Source organism: Chiloscyllium punctatum, chromosome 6 (genome assembly GCF_047496795.1).
Source record: "Chiloscyllium punctatum isolate Juve2018m chromosome 6, sChiPun1.3, whole genome shotgun sequence".
NCBI classification, from domain to species: domain Eukaryota; kingdom Metazoa; phylum Chordata; class Chondrichthyes; order Orectolobiformes; family Hemiscylliidae; genus Chiloscyllium; species Chiloscyllium punctatum.
This window is the reverse complement of record NC_092744.1, coordinates 33,205,751-33,223,861: the sequence shown is the minus strand read 5'-3', so window position 1 is coordinate 33,223,861 and position 18,111 is coordinate 33,205,751. Positions and strand designations below refer to the sequence as shown.

Genomic DNA, 18,111 nt, shown 5'->3' with positions numbered 1-18,111 from the left:
TTTCTTAACACCTTAATATTCTGATCCTCTTTAATGAAAGCCATCTCAAAACACATCAGTTTCATAAAATATTTGTATCAGGCGCTCCTGATCATGCAAGATCTAGTCCTGGCAAACCGTCTCATTCACGTCAGATGTTTCCTAATTTTTGTTCTCATCAATTCAGTAATTAATCTGTTTGAATGCAAGTTAGTGTTGATTTGTATTTAGTATTGAGATGTCATGCACCTTGTATTTAGATGAAATATTTTTGCACACATAATAATTATTTTATGTCACTCTTCGACTTTCATCATTTGATGTGACTATGCACCTGAATAATTGCTTCCCTTCTCTGATTACAATTTTACCATCTACAGTTACATCATCATCTCCTTCAGCATCAGCGGAAAGCATATCCACAGAACTGTCTACAACGTGCAAAGCAGTACCAAACACTACTTCCATTCACATATACCACAGAAAACAACTTTTGGCATGACAGTCAGATTTTTATCCTCCCAAGTAATGGATCAATATCACCTCCTAACAGATTATGTTCACAAAATACATTGGGATATATTGGGAATTCCTGTAGGACCAGAATGATAATGGAAACTCTGATTGTTTCAAACCATCTCACTCACTTCAGATGGTTCATAACTTTTGTGAGCAAGGATCGAATAATCAATCGGGTGATTTCAATTCCGTGAAGTTTTCCTTTTGATTTTACAGTACTGATGAATACAGGGAGCCTTACACTGTTTCATTGATATTTTATTTCTAGAATATGTGACATCTTATGGGACCTCAGAAGCAAACGCTTCCACAGAAGTAACAACCTCTGAGTTTAATTATACAGCTAACACAACGACAGAAACACCAGGTACAATTTGTTGCAATCTTGCCATCAGTGATGTTAAAGTTGTCATACTTTCAGTAAACCATAGTGCTGCACACTCTTTAGCGACAAACAAATGTTGCTGAATTCGTTTGAGTGTAACCATCATTCAGGAGAAGCGAGGGTTGAAGGAGGCAAGATGTTAAGAGTGAATTCAGTCAGTCTGGGATTGAAACTATGCTGTTTGAGTCAATGCACTTTGTAACCTGGTTATGTAGCCAATAGGATTGGCTGAGAAAATTACAGAGGAACCTCGATTATCGAAAGACAAGGATGTGGACTGGTTTGTTGGAAAATGGAATGTTCGGTTAATCAATAGCCTGATAGCAGTTTTGCCAAACATCGGCACCTTGCTATCTTGTCCGGATTATCAAATGCCGGATAATCGAGTTTCCTCTGTACATATCTTCATGCCCTCTCTTCACATGAAACAGAATCCCAGCCACGCTTCACAGTTGCCTGAAGAGCCAATCAGGGAATTTGAAACAAATAATTTCCTGTAATGTGAAGTTTTAGAATGAGCAAATATTATTTCAAAAGCCCCAAAACCACACATAAAATGCTTCGAGAAATCTTTATTGGTTATATCACGTGCATATTATGTGCTGATAAAATATTTTTGTTTTTCTCATCTTTTTTATTGAACGTTTGAACTGATCTACATCAGTTGATGCAACTATGGGACTGAATAATGGCTTCCCTCCTCTGATTACACAACTTTACATTAACAATTCCCTCATCATGCCCTCCAACCTCAGAGGAAAGTATATGAACAAAACTATTTACAACTTGTATAGCACTGACAATCACTTCTTCCTTTGACATTGGCTGCGAGCAATAACAGTGTCTTCACCTCAGATATTTCCTTACTCCTTCATATTCTGATCCTCTTTAATAAAGGCCATCTCATAACACATCACTTTCATAAAATATTTGATACTTTTAAGAAATTTGTATCAGGCCCTCCTGATCATGTAAGATCTAGTCCTGGCAAACCATCGGACTGACATAAGATAGAGTCATGGCATCATAGAGATGTACAGCAGGAAACAGACCCTTCGGTCCAACACATCCATGCCGACCAGATATCCAAACCCAATCTAGTCCCACCTGCTAGCACTCGGCCCACATCTCGCCACACCCTTCCTATTCATATACCCATCCAAATGCCTCTTGAATGTTGCAATTGTACCAGCCTCCACCACAACCTCTGGCAGCTCATTCCATACATGTACCACCCTCTTTGTGAAAATGTTGCCCCTTAGGTCTCTTATATCATTCCCCCTCACCATAAACCTATGCCCTCTAGTTCTGGACTCCCCGATACCAGGGGAAATACTTTTTCTATTTATCCTTTCCATGTTCCTCATAATTTTGTAAACCTCTGTCAGGTCATCCCTGAGCCTCCGACGCTCCAGGGAAAACAGCCTCAGCCAGTTCAGCCTCTTCCTGTATATCAGATTGTCCAACCCTGGAAACATTCTTGTAAATCTTTCCTGAACCCTTCCAAGTTCCACAACATCTTCCTGATATGAATGAGACCAGAATTGCACGCAATATTTCAAAGCTAATTCCTAATTTTTGTTCGCACCAATATAGTAATTAATCTGCTTGATTGCAAATCAGTGTTGATTTGTATTTAATTTTGAGATGTCATGCATCATGTGTTTCAATGAAATATTTTTGCACAGATAATTATTTTATTTACCTCTTTGACTTTCATCACTTAATGTGACTATGCACCTGAATAATTGCTTCCCTTCTCTGATTACAATTTTATCATCTACAGTTGCATCATCATCCCCTTCAGCATCAGAGAAAAGCATATCCACAGAACTGTCTACAACTTGCAAAGCAGTACCAAACACTACTTCTATTCACCTGTGCCACAGAAAACAATGTTTGGCACGACAGGCAGATTTTTATCCTCCCAAGTAATGGATCAATATCATCTCCTAACAGATTATGTTCATAAAATACATTGGAATATATTGGGAATTCCTGTAGGACCAGAATGATAATGGAAACTCTGGTCGTTGCAAACCATCTCACTCACTTCAGATGGTTCATAACTTTTGTGTGCAAGGATAGAATAATCAATCGGGTGATTTCAATTCCGTGAAGTTTTCCTTTTGATTTTACAGTACTGATTAATACAGGGAGCCTTACACTGTTTCATTGATATTTTATTACTAGAATATGTGACATCTTATGGGACCTCAGAAGCAAACGTTTCCACAGAAGTAACAACCTCTGAGTTTAATTATACAGCGAACACAACGGCAGAAACACCAGGTAGAATTTGTTGCAATCTCGCCATCAATGATGTTAAAGTTGTCATACTTTCAGTAAACCATAGTGCTGCACACTCTTTAGCGACAGACAAATGTTGCTGAATTCTTTTGAGTTTATCCATCGTTCATGAGAGGCAAGGGTTGAAGGAGGCAGGATGTTAAGAGTGAATTCAGTCAGTCTGGGATTGAAACTATGGTGTTTGAGTCAATGCACTTTGTAATCTGGCTATGTAGCAAATAGGATTGGCTGAGAAAATTACAGACGAACCTCGATTATCCAAAGACAAAGATGTGGAATGTTTTGTTGGAGAATGGAACGTTCGGTTAATCAAAAGACCGATAGCACCGTTTTGCCAAACATCGGCACCTTGCCATCTTGTCTGGATAATCAAATGCCGGATAATCGAGTTTCCTCTGTACATATCTTCATGCCCTCTCTTCACATGAAACTGAATCCCAGCAAAGTCTTCGCAGTTGCCTGAGGAATCAAACAGTGAATTTGAATCAAATGATTTCCTGTAATGTGAAATAGTAGAATGAGCAAAAATATTTCAAAAGCCCAATAACCACTCATAAAATGCATTCATTAAACTTTATTGCTTACATCACGTGCATAATATGTGTTGGTAAAATATTTTTGCTTTCCTCATTTTTTATTTAACTCTTTGAGCTGATCTCCATCAGTTGATGCAACTGATACCTTAATGGCATCCCTTGACATAAAACAAAAGCCCCACAATGGCTTCACAGTTTTCGGACGAACCAAATAGTGAATTTGAAACAAATATTTTCCTGTAATTTGCAATTTTAGAATGAGCAAAAATATTTCAAAAGTCCTAGAACTATTCATAAAATGCATTCAGTAAACTTTAATGCTTACGTCACTTGCATAATATGTGTTTGTAAAATATTTTTTATTTCCTCACATTTTTTACTTTTTTACTCACCTTTGAACTGATCTACATCAGTTGATGTGACTATGGAACTGAATAATGGCTTCCCTTTTCTGATTACTGAACAACTTAACATGAACAGTTACATCATCATCCCCTCCAACGTCAGAGAAAAGTACATCAACAAAACTTGTATAGCACTGACAATCACTTCTTCCTTTGACATTGGCTGCTAGTAATAACAGTGGCTTCAACTGAGATATTTCTTAACACCTTAATATTCTGATCCTCTTAAATGAAAGCCATCTCAAAACACATCAGTTTCATAAAATATTTGTATCAGGCCCTCCTGATCATGCAAGATTTTGTCCTGGCAAACCATCTCATTTACATCAGATGTTTCCTAATTTTTGTTCTCAACAATTCAGTAATTAATCTGTTTGAATGCAATTTAGTGTTGATTTGTATTTAGTATTGAGATGTCATGCATCTTATATTTGGATGAAATATTTTTGCACAGATAATTATTTTATTTCACTCTTTGACTTTCTTCAGTTGATGCAACTATGGGACTGAATAATGGCTTCCCTTCTCTGATTACACAATTTAACATTAACAATTCCCTCATCATTCCCTCCAACCTCAGAGGAAAGTATATCAACAAAACTATTTACAACTTGTATAGCACTGACAATCACTTCTTCCTTTGACATTGGCTGCGAGCAATAACAGTGTCTTCACCTGAGATATTTCTTAACACCTTAATATTCTGATCCTCTTTAATGAAAGCCATCTCAAAACACATCAGTTTCATAAAATATTTGTATCAGGCCCTCCTGATCATGCAAGGTCCAGTCCTGGCAAACCATCTCATTTACATCAGATGTTTCCTAATTTTTGTTCTCAACGATTCAGTAATTAATCTGTTTGAATGCAATTTAATGTTGATTTGTATTTAGTATTGAGATGTCATGCATCTTATATTTGGATGAAATATTTTTGCACAGATAATTATTTTATTTAACTCTTTGACTTTCATCATTTGATGTGACTATGCACCTGAATAATTGCTTCCCTTCTCTGATTACAATTTTACCATCTACAATTACATCATCATCTCCTTCAGCATCAGAGGAAAGCATATCCACAGAACTGTCTACAACTTGCAAAGCAGTGCCAAACACTACTTCTATTCACCTGTGCCACAGAAAACAGTTTTTGGCACGTCAGTCAGATTTTTATCCTCCCAAGTAATGGATCAATATCACCTCCTAACAGATTATGTTCACAAAATACATTGGAATATATTGGGAATTCCTGTAGGACCAGAATGATAATGGAATCTCTGATTGTTTCAAACCATCTCACTTACTTCAGATTTTTCATAAATTTTGTGCGCGAGGATAGAATAATCAATCAGTTTGATTACAATTCAGTAAAGGTTTCCTTTTAATTTTACTGTATTGATGAAAACAGGGAGCCTTACACTGTTTCATTGATATTTTATTCCTAGAATATGTGACATCTTATGGGACCTCAGAAGCAAACGTTTCCACAGAAGCAACCACCTCTGAAATGAATTCTACAGCTCACACAACAACAGAAACAACAGGTAGGATTTATTGCAATCTCGCCATCAAACAGGACATTAAAGATAACATAATTACTGCACACTATAGTAATGCCCATCCTTTCATTTGAGTGTCACTATCGCTCAGGCGAGGGGGAATTGATGCAGGCAGGACTTTAGGAGTGAATTGAGCCAGTATGGGATTGAAAGCATGCTGTTTGAGTCAATGTGCGTGGTAAACTAGCTATGCAGCCAACAGGATAGGCTGAAAAAATTGCAGGTGGCTAGTATTGTGTTTGGATAATGGAACATTCGAATAATCGAATGCCAGATAACAGTTTTGCCAAGCAACGGGACCTTGCAATCTTGTCCGGATAATCCAAAAGCAGATAGTTGAATGCCAGATAATCGTGTTTCCTTTGTATATTTCTTCATGGCATCTTTTGACATTAAACAAAATCCCAGCAATGGCTTCAAAGTTGTCTGAAAAACCAAACAGTGAATTTGAAACAAGCAATTTCCTGTACTGTGTCATGTTAGTATCAGCAAAAATATTTCAAAAGCCTTATAACTATTCATAAAATGCATTAAGTAAACTGTGTTGCTGATATCACTTGCATAATATGTTTTGCTGAACTATTTATGTTTTCCTCATCGTTTTATTTAATCGTTTGAACCAATCTACATCAGTTGATGTGACCGTGGAACTGAATAATGGTTTCTCTTCTCTAATTACACAATTTAACATCAACGGTTACATCATCATCCCCTCCAGCATTAGGGGAAAGTACATAAACAAAACCGTTTACAACAATTTAGCACTGACAATCACTTCTTTCAACATTTGCTTACAATAATAGTTTCCTCACCCTGAGATTTTTTTTAACCCCTTAATATTCTGATCTTCCTTAATAAAAGACATCTGAGACCACAGCAGATGTTTCCCCGGCCCTCTATGCCTTATCTTCAATATGGACATCCAGTCCCTGTAGACATCTGTCCACCAGGATGAAAGCCTCCAAGCCCTCCTTTTCTTCCTCTCAAGCTGACCCAACCAGTACCCTTCCACTGACACTCTCACCTGCCTGGATGATCTGGTCTTCACCTTCAACAACTTCTCCTTCCATTCCTCCCACTGCCTCCAAACCAAAGAGGAAAACCATGGGCACCCGCATGGACCCCCGCTATGCCTGCCTCTGTCTGCTTGGTGGAACAGCCCATCTTCTGTAGTTTCACCTGCACCATCCCACTCCATTTCCACGGCTACATCAATGACTGTATCAGCGCTACCTCGTGCTCCCACAAAGGGATTGAACAGTTCGTCAACTTCACTAACAACTTTCGCCTGACCGCAAATTCACCTGGATCACCTTGGACATCTCCCTCCCATTCCTGGATCTCTCCATTTCCATCTCTGGCAACCAACTAACCTTAAACATCTACTACAAGCCCACCGACTCCCACAGCTACCTGGACTACACCTCCTCCCACCCTGCCTCCTGTAAAAACGCCATCCCTTATTCCTAATTCATTTGCCTTCACCGTATCTGTTCCCAGGATGACCAATTCCACCATAGAACTTCCAAGATTACTTCTTCAAAAACTGCAAAGTTCCCTCTCAAGTGGTCGACAAAACCCTCCAGTGCATCTCCTCCACTTCCCGTACCTTCACCTTTGAACCCCACCTCTCCCAATACAACCAGGTCAGAATCCCCTGGCCCTCACCATCCACCCGACCAACCTCTGTATACATTGCATCATCCTCCGCCACATCTGCCACCTCCAAACAGACCCCACCACTAGGGATATATTCCCCTCCCCACCCCATCAGAGATTTGGACAGACCATTCACTCCGCGACTGCCTTGTCAGACCCATGGCCCCCACCAGCCACCCCTCAACTCCCAGCACCTTCCCCTCCCCCTCACCTCCATCCAAGGCCCTAAATGATCCTTCCACATTCAACAGAAAGTTACCTGTGTTTCTACAAATGTCATATACTATATCTATTGCACCCAATGTGGTTCCTGTACATCGGGCAGAGAACTTGTGGATCATTTCAGAGAACATCTTTGGGACAACTGCATCAACCAACTCCACCACTCTGTGGCTGGACACAAACTCTCCCTCCCACTCACCAAGGATATGCAGGTCCTAGGCCTCTTCCATTGCCAAACTCTTACCACTAAATACCTAGAGGAAGAATGCCTCATCTTCCACCTTGGGACTCTGTAACCACACGGGATTAATGTGGATTTCACCAGTTACCTCAATTCCCCTCCCCCCCCACATTATCCTAGTCCAAAGCCTCCAAATCGGCACCACCCTCTAGACCTGTCCATAATGCTTCCAGTCTATCAGCTCCACCCTCCACTCCAGCCTTCTCCCTCATCTTCATCAACCTATCACATTCTCAGCTACCTTCCCCCAACCCTACCCCCTCCCATTTATCTCTCAGTACCCCCCGGCCCACAAACCTCATTCCTGATGAAGGGCTTATGCCCAAAACATTGATTCTCCTGCTCCTCAGATGCTGCCTGACCTGTTGTGCCTTTCCAGCACCACACTTTCGACACCTGATGACATGGCAATTTCATAATATGTATGAAACTTATAAGAAAAGCGTATCTGTCGCACCTGATCATGTAAGATCTAGTCCTTGCAAACCATCTCATTCACCTCAGATATTTCCTAACTTTTGCTGGAAACAATACAGAAATTAGTCTATTTGATTGCAATTCTGTGTTAATTCCCATTTAGTTGTTGTGATTCTGTTCGCCGAGCTGGGAATTTGTGTTGCAGACATTTCGTCCCCTGTCTAGGTGACATCTTCAGTGCTTGGGAGCCTCCTGTGAAGCGCTTCTGTGATGTTTCCTCCGGCATTTATAGTGGTTTGTCTCTGCCGCTACCGGTTGTCAATTCCAGCTGTCCGCTGCAGTGGCCGGTACATTGGGTCCCAGTCGATGTGTTTGTTGGTAGAATCTGTGGATGAGTGCCATGCCTGTAGGAATTCCCTGGCTGTTCTCTGTTTGGCTTGTCCTATAATAGTAGTGTTGTCCCAGTCGAACTCATGTTGCTTGTCATCTGCTTGTGTGGCTACTAAGGATAGCTGGTCGTGTCGGTTAGTGGCTAGTTGGTATTCATGGATAAGGATCGTTAGCTGTCTTCCTGTTTGTCCTATGTAGTGTTTTGTGCAGTCCTTGCATGGGATTTTGTACTCTATGTTGGATAGTCCCATTTAGTATTGAGATGAGATACATAATATGTTTGGATGAAATATTTTTGTGTCGATAATCATTCTGTTTAGCACTTTGAACTGATCTTCATCATTTACCTCTTTGACCTTCCTCATTTGATCTGACTGTGCTCCTCAATAATTGTTCCCCTTCTCTGATTACAATTTGACCATTACAGTTACATCATCATCCCCTTCAGCATCAGAGGAAAGCATATCAACAGAACTGTCTACAACTTGCAAAGTATTACCAAACACTACTTCTATTCACATGTGCTGCAGAAAACAATTTTTGGCACGACAGTCAGATTCTTATCCTCCCAAGTAAAGGATCAATATCACCTCCTAACAGATTATGTTCACAAAATACATTGGAATACATTGAGAATTCTTGTAGGACGAGACTGATCGTGGAAGATCTGGTTGTTGCAAACCATCTCACTCACTTCAGATGTTTCATAACCTTTGTGTGCAAGGATTGAGTAATCAATCAGTTTGGTTTTAATTTGGTGAAGTTTTCCTTTTGATTTTACAGTACTGATGAATACAGGGAGCCTTACACTGTTTCATTGATATTTTATTCCTAGAATATGTGACATCTTATGGGACCTCAGAAGCAAACGTTTCCACAGAAGCAACCACCTCTGAGTTTAATTATACAGCTTACACATTACCAGAAACAACAGGTAGAATTTGTTGCAATCTCGCCATCAAACAGTGATGTTAAATTTGCCGGACTTGCTGTAGACCATAGTGCTGCACACCCTTTAACGACAGATAAACATTGATGAATTCATTTGAGTGTCACCATCACTCAGGAGAGCCAAGGATTGAAGGAGGCAGGATATTAAGAGTGAATTCAGTCAGTCTGGGATTGAAACTATGCTGTTTGAGTCAATGTGCATGGTAAACTAACTATGTAGCCAATAGGATGAGCTGAAAAAAATTATAGATCTTCATGGTGTCTCTTGACATAAAACAAAATTCCAGCAACAACTTCACAATTGTTTGAAGAACCAAAGAGTGAATTTGAAACATTTTCCTGTACTGTGTAATGTTAGAGCAAGCAAAAATATTTCAATATTCCTGTAATTATTCATAAAATGCATTAAGTAATTATTGCTTACATCACTTGCATAACATGTGCTGATGAAATATTTTTGTTTACCTCACCTTTTTATTTAACCCTTTGAAGTGATCTATGTCAGTTGATGTGACTATGGAACTGAATAATGGCTTCCCTTCTCTGTTTCTACAATTTAGCATCAACAGTTACATTATCATCCCCTCCAACATCAGAGGAAAGTACATCAACAAAACCATCTATAACTTGTACAACACTGACAATCACTTCTTCTATCGACATTTGCTGCTAATAACAATTTTTCTCACCCTGCAATATTTCTTAACTCCTTAATATTCTGATCCTTCTTAATAAAATCTACGTGGATTTCATAAAATGTTTGAAACTTATAAGAAATTTGTATCGGATCTTACTGATCATGGAAGTTCTAATCCTGGAAAACCTTCTCACTCAGATCAGACACTCACTAATTTTCATTCACAACAGTACGGTAAACAATCTGTTTGATTGCAATTCAGTGTTAATTTTTATTTAGTATTGAGATGACATGTATAATATGTTTGAATATAATATTTTTGTGTCAATAATCATTTAGCCCTTTGAACTGATCTTCATCATTTGAACAATTCCTTCCCTTCTCTGATTACAATTTTACTATCAACGATTACATCATCATCTCCTTCAATATCAGAGAGAAGCATATCAACAGAAGTGTCTGACAGAACTGTCACTTCTGCTATTGACATCTGCTGCTCAAAACAACTTTGCGCACCACTGACATTTTTGAATCCTCCCTAATAATAGATCAATATTGCCTCATAACACATTCTTGGAACACATTGGAAATTCTTATGGGGCCTTACTGATCATGGAAGATCTGGTTTTTGCAAACCATCTCACTCACATCAGATGTTTCATACCTTTTGTGTGCAAGAATAGAGTAATCAATCCATTTGATGTCCATTCAATGAATTCTTTCTCTTAATTTTAAGTATTGATGAATACAGGGAGCCTTACACTGTTTCATTGATATTTCATTCTTAGAATATGTGACATCATCTGGGACTTCAGGAGGAAGCATTTCCACAGAAGCAACCACCTCTGAGATTAATTCAACAGCTTATTCAACACCAGAAACAACAGGTAGGATTTATTGCAATCTAGACATCAAACAGTGATGTTAAAGGTACCTTATTTGAAGCAGACCATAATGCTGTACATTTCTTAGAAAAAGACAAATGTTGGTGAACTTCATTTGAGTGTCATACGAGGGGTAGGTTTACGAGTGCAGGACTTTGCCAGTAGAATCAACCAGCACACCATTTTACCCTCCTCACCAATCCACCCCCACAATGCACGTCATCTCCCCTGCACCCCTTCCCCTACCCCCACCTCACTCCCCAGCCCACCCTGCTCCAAATCTCCTTTCTCTCTCACACTGTCTCCCATCCATCACACCACATCCAACCCTCACCCACCGTATGCCATCACCCTTCCTACCGCCTCTCCTTCAGCCTCTTTGCGGAAACCCTCCCCCACAAAACCAACCCCCAAGCCTTGCCAATATTCATTTTCTTCTCCTAGCTTGAACTCACTGAGACTGAACAGTCTGTCCTCAGTAAATGGCTCATATCTGTGCCCCTCTGACCACTCTCAATGAGTTCCACACCCACCACAACATGGTGCTCTTCTTTCACTGTGTCCGCCACCATGTCTTCTTCTTTGACCAAAACTCACAACCTCCCTCCTAAGACCCCTTCTCCCACCTCCAACCTTCCCCATCCACCTGGTCACCATCCGTTGGCCTAGTACCCGCCCTGTACCTCTTCATTGCTGACTGGCGACGTGACATCAGCTGCCTCAATTTCTCCATCCCCCTCACCCACTCCAAACCCACCCCCTCTGAACGTGCAGTCCTCCACTCCCTCCACCCCAATCCCTGGTCCTTCATCAAACCTGCTGACAAAGGCAGGACAGTGGGAGTCTGGAGAACAGACCTCCATGTCGCAGAGGCCAACTCTCCGCCACCATGCCCTAGTTTCCCCTTGCCCACACCCCACCGTGACCCATCAGACCAAAATGACTTGCACTGTCTGTGCGCTCATTGCCTCTGGTGATCTCTCCTCCACTGCCTCCAAACCTATAGGTCCCCAACCCTGCACTGCTCGGTTCTACCTGCTCCCCACGATCCACAAGCCCAACTACTTCGGCCAACCCATCGTCTTGGCATGCTCCTGCCCCACCGAATTCATCCTCTCCCACTCAGTTCAGGAACTTCCAACCTCCACCTGCGACATCAATCATGCCCTCCATCTCTTCAGTAACTCTCAGGTCCCTCGCCCTCCCTCAACACTATAACTTCACTATGGACATGCAGTCCTATACGTCCATACCCTAAGAGGATGGCTCCCAGGCCATCAGCTTCTTCCTCTCCAAAAAGACCCATCCAGTCCCCCTCCACCAATACCCTCCTCCACCTTGCCAAACTGGTCCTCACTCTCAATAACATTTCCTTTATCTCCTCCCATTTCCTCCATATCCAGTGAGTGGCCATGGGCACTCAGTTGGGCCCCAGCTATGCTGCCTCTTAGCTGCCTATATCAAACAGTCCCTCTTCAGTACCTATCCTAACTCTTCCGCCATTACATCGATGACTGCATCGGTGCAGCGTCCTGCACCCAGGCTGACCTGGAGCATTTCATGAAACTTGCCCACAGCTTGCACCCTACCATCAAATTCACTTGGTCTATCTCGGACACCTCCCTCCCCTTTCTTGACTGCTCCATTTCCATCTCTGGCAAAGTCTCCGGATGAACGTTTTCTATAAACCCATAAACTTCCATAATTACCTGGACTACACTTCTTCTCACCCAGTATCCCACAAGAACTCCATCCCATTCTCCCAATTCCTCCACATTAGCCACATCTGCTCAGACAAGGAGACTTTCTACTCGTGAGCATCCCAGATGTCCATCTATTTTGAATAATATGCCTTTCCACCCTCTGTCATCCAGACAACCCTCCACCGCCCCATCTCCATTCCCCAAATCACCCTCCCAAATGCAATAAAGACAAAGTTCCCCTTGTCTTTACCTGTCACACCATCAGTCTCTGCATCCAACACATTATCCTTAAACACTTCCGCCAACTCCAAGTAGACCCCACCGCCAAGAACACTTGACCTCCCCACCCCTCTCTGCCATCCCCAAGTACCATTTCCTTTGTTAATGCTTGGTTTGTGCCACTCTTTTCAACAACTCCAACCCCCCCCCCCCCCCCCCCCCCCCAGTCCAGGTACCTTTGCCACGCAACCCAAAATGATAGAAAACCTACTGGCACACCACATTCCTCACCTCCATCCAGGGCCCCAAACAGACCTTCCAGGGGTTCACCTGTCTCTCCTCCAACCTGGTTTACTGCTCAGGTGCTCCCGATGTGGTCTTCCCGATGTATTCTTCAGGGAGACCAAACGTAAACTAAGGGAACATTTTGCCGACCATCTCAGCTAGTCTCACAGAGGCTGACTTGACCTCCCAGCCACCACCCATTTTACTTCCCCTTCCCACTCCCTTTCTGACATGGCCATCCTTATCCTCTTCCATTGCCACAACAAATCAGACCACAGAATGGAGGAACAACACTGCATCTTTCACCTGGGCAGCCTACAGCCTGAAGAACTCAACATTGAGTTCTCCAATTACAAATAACCTCCCTTCCCAACCCTTGACTCCCATCCAAGCCCTTCCCTTCTAAATCCTGCAGCCACCTACTGGATTCATTCCTCCCATTGACCAACCAGGCCATATGCTCTACCTGTCTTCACCTATCTCCACTTCAGAACCCTGCCCTGCCCCGCCCCACCCCCGGCCACCTTTATCTAATCCTCTCCTCACACTCACCTGCAATCCTGAAGAAGGGTTCCACCCAAAACGTTGATTCTCCACCTCCTGATGCTGCCTTGCCTTGCTGTGTTCTTCCAGCCCCCTGCTTGACTACAGTACAATCAGCTGGCCTGGGAATTGAACCTGGGCTGTTGCAGTCAGTTTCGCTGGCAAATGAGCTGTTAAGCCAACAATAATGGCTGAATAAATTACAAATCTTTATCATATCTCATGTCTGAAAACAGCATCCAAACAATGAGCTTTGCTGTTGTCTTAAGAACTGAAAAATTAATTTGACAGAAACAATTTCCTATACTCTGTAATGGTCAAAAGAGCAATTTATTTCAAATGCCCGAAAACTGTTCATAAATAGCTTTCTTTGGATGTTAGTATTCAGATAACATACATAATGTATTTAGATGAAATGATTTTGTGTAAACATTTAATTAAACCTGTTGAACTGCGCTTCGTCATTTGATTTGACTGTGCAACTAAACAATTGCTTCCCTTCTCTGATTACAAATTCGCCATCAATGGATACAGCAGTATTCCTTCAACATCGGAGCAAAGCAATCAACAGAATTGTCTACAACTTGCAAACAGTACCGATCACTTCTTCTATTGACATGTGCTGCTGAAAACTGTATGGTGCACACAGACATAGTCTTATCCTCCTGAATACTGGGTCAATATTGCCTCATAACAGATTATGTTCACAAAATACATTGGAATACACTGGGAATTCTCAGAGGACCTGACTGATCATGGAAGCTCTGGCTGTCATAAACCATCTCACTCACTTCAGATGTTTCATAACTTTTGTGTGCAAGAATAATCAATAAGTTTGATTTCAATTCAGTGAAGTTTTCCTTTTAATTTTACAGTATTGATGAATACAGGGAGCCTCACACTGTTTCATTGATATTTTATTCCTAGAATATATGACATTTTCTGGGACCACAGAAGGAAACGTTTCCACAGAAGCAACCACCTCTGAGATTACTTCTACGGCTTACACAACACCACAAACAACAGGTAGGATTTATTGCAAATTTGCTATCAAACAGTGATGTTGAAGCTACCGTACTTGCAGCAGACCATAGTGCCTCAGTGGTTAGCGCTGCTGCCTCACAGTACCAGAAACCCAGGTTCGATTCTAGCCTCGGGTGACTGTCAGTATGGACTTTGCACATTCTCCCCTTGTCTGTGTGGATTTCCTCCAGGTGCTTCAGGTTCCTCCCACAGTCTAAAGATGTGCAGGTTAGGTGAGAGGGCATGCTAGATTGCACATAGTGGTCAGCAATGTGTAGGTGAGGTGCATTAGTCCAGGGTAAATGTAGAGTCATAGAGATGTACAGCATGGAAACAGACCCTTCAGTCCAACCCGTCCATGCTGACCAGATATCCCAACCCGATCTAGTCCCACCTGCCAGCACCCAGCCCATATCCCTCCAATCCCTTCCTATTCATACACCCATCCAGATGCCTCTTAAATGTAGCGATTGTACCAGCTTCCACCACTTCCTCTGGTAACTCGTTCCATACACGTACCACCCTCTATGTGAAAAAGTTGCTCCTTAGGTCTCTTTTACATCTTTTCCCTCTCACCCTAAAGCTATGCCCTCTAGTTCTGGATTTCCCGACCCCAGGGAAAAGACTTTGTCTATTTATCCTATCCATGCCCCTCATAATTTTGTAAAGCACTATAAGGTCACCCCTCAGCCTCCAACGCTCTTGGGAAAACAGCCCCAGCCTGTTCAGCCTCTCCCTATAGCTCAAATCCTCCAACCCTGGCAACATCCTTGTAAATCTTTTCTGAAGACTTTCAAGTTTCACAATAGCTTTCCAATAGGAAGGAGACCAGAATTGCATGCAACATTCCAACAGTGGCCTAACCAATGTCCTGTACAGCCGCAACATGACCTCCGATCTCCTGTACTCAATACTCTGACCAATAAAGTAAAACATACCAAACCCTTTCTTCACTATCTACCTGCGACTCCACTTTCAAGGAGCTGTCAAGGACCCTGCACTCCAAGGTCTCTTTGTTCAGCAACACTCCCTAGGACTTTATCATTAAGTGTATAAGTCCTGCTAAGATTTGCTTTCCAAAATGCAGCACTTCACATTTATCTGAATTAAACTCCATCTGCCAGTTCTCAGCCCATTGGCCCATCTGATCAAGATCCTGTTGTAATCTGAGGTAACCTTCTTTGCTATCCACTACACCTCCAATTTTGGTGTCATCTGCAAACTTACTAACTGTATCTCTTATGCTCACATCCAAATCATTTATGTAAATGATAAAGAGTAGAGGACTCAGCCCCGATCCTTGTGGCACTCCATTGGTCACAGGCCTCCAGTCTGAAAAACAACCCTCCACCACCACCCTCTGTCTTCTACCTTTGAGCCAGTTCTGTATCCAAATGGCTAGTTCTCCCTTTATTCTGTAAGATCTAACCTTGCTAACCAGTCTCCCATGGGGAAACGTGTCGAACACCTTACTGAAGTCCCAGATCACATCTACCACTCTGCCCTCATTAATCCTCTTTGTTACTTCTTCACAAAACTCAATCAAGTTTGTGAGACCTAATTTCCCACACACAAAGCCATGTTGACTATCCCTATTCAGTCCTTGCCTTTCCAAATACATGTGCATCCTGTCGCTCAGGATTCCCTCCAACAACTTGCCCACCACTGACGTCAGGCTCACTGGTCAATAGTTCCCTGGCTTGCCCTTACCACCCTTCTTAAACATTGACACCACTTTAGCCAACCTCCAGTCTTCTGGCACCTCACCTGTGACTATCGATGATACTCAGTAAGAGGCCCAGCAATCACATCCCTAGCTTCCCACAGAGTTCTCGGGTATACCTGATCAGGTCCTGGGGATTTATCCACCGCTATGCATTTCAAGACACCCAGCACTTCCTCCTCTGTAAAATAGACATTTTGCAAGGTGTCACCATTTATTTCCCTACTTTCTATCACGGTGGCTCAGTGGTTAGCACTGCTGCCTCACAGCGCCAGAGACCCATGTTCAATTCCCGCCTCGGGCAACTGTCTGTGTGGGTTCCTCCCTTTCTCTTCGTGGGCTTCCTCCTGGTGCTCCGGTTTCCTTCCACAGTCCAAAGATGTGCAGGTAAGGTGAACTGGCCATGCTAAATTGCCCTTCATGTTAGGTGCATTAGGTAGGGGTAAATGAATGGGAATGGTTCTGGGTGGGTTGCTCTTCGGAGGGTCAGTTTGGACATGTTGGGCTGAAGGGCCTGTTTCCATACTGTATGGAATCTAATCTAATCTAATCATATCCTTTTCCACAGTAATTACTGATGCAAAATACTCATTTAGTATCTCCCCCATTTTCAACGGCTCCACACAAAGGCCGCTTGTATTTGTAAAACCCTTTGGATTCTCCTTAATTCTATTTGCAAAGCAATCTTATGTCCCCTTTTTGCCCTCCTGATTTTCCTCTTAGGTATACTCCTACTGCTTTTATACTCTTCTAAGGATTCACACAATCTATCCTGTCTATACCTTACATATGCTTCCTTCTTTTTCTCAACCAAAGCCTCAATTTCTTTTGTTATCCAGCATTCCCAAACCTCCCAACCTTCCCTCTCACCCTGACAGGAATATACTTTCTCTGGATTCTCATTATCTCATTTCTGAAGGCTTTCCATTTTCCAGCCATCCCTTCACCTGCGAACATCTGCCTCCAATCAGAGGAATAGTTCTGGGTGGGTTACTGTTCGGAAGGTCAGTGTGGACTTATTGGGTAGAAAGACCTGTTTCCACACTGTAGGGATTTTATTTTAAAAAACTCATCAGAGACATACGAATGTCAGTAAACTTCATTTGAGTGTCACCTATACATCAGGCAAGGGGAGAGTTGAAGAAGCCAGGACCTTCAGAGGATACTCAAATGGTCTGGGATTGAAACCATGAAAGGTAAACTAGCTATCCAGCCAATCAGATTAGCTGAAAAATTACAAAAATCCATGGCATCTGCTGAATAAAACAAAATCCCAGCAATGACTTCAGTCTTGTTCATAAGAAGTGAAATATGAATTTGAATCACTTTCTTGTACTGTGTAATGTTAGAACAAGTGAAATTGTTTCAAAAGCCCTATAACTATTCATAAAATGCATTATGTAAACTTTATTGTTGACATCACTTGCATAAGGTGTTGTTGATATACTTTTGCATTGATCATCTTTGTATTTAACCCTTTGAACTGATCTACATTAGTTGATGTGACGATGGAACTGAAT

At 41.9% G+C, this 18,111-nt stretch overlaps 1 protein-coding gene across 22 annotated transcripts in view; it reads left to right on the top strand.

Moving 5' to 3' along the window:
* The window catches only part of LOC140478847 (uncharacterized), a 352,643-nt gene that overhangs the window by 53,842 nt on the left and 280,690 nt on the right, over positions 1-18,111 (top strand). For all 22 annotated transcript variants that reach the window (XM_072572342.1, XM_072572329.1, XM_072572328.1 and 19 more), the window contains 6 exons: positions 767-865; positions 3,077-3,175; positions 5,581-5,679; positions 9,459-9,557; positions 11,000-11,098; positions 14,773-14,871. In XM_072572342.1, coding sequence (XP_072428443.1) covers positions 767-865; positions 3,077-3,175; positions 5,581-5,679; positions 9,459-9,557; positions 11,000-11,098; positions 14,773-14,871 — 594 coding nt within the window. The remainder of the gene's footprint in view (positions 1-766; positions 866-3,076; positions 3,176-5,580; positions 5,680-9,458; positions 9,558-10,999; positions 11,099-14,772; positions 14,872-18,111) is intronic.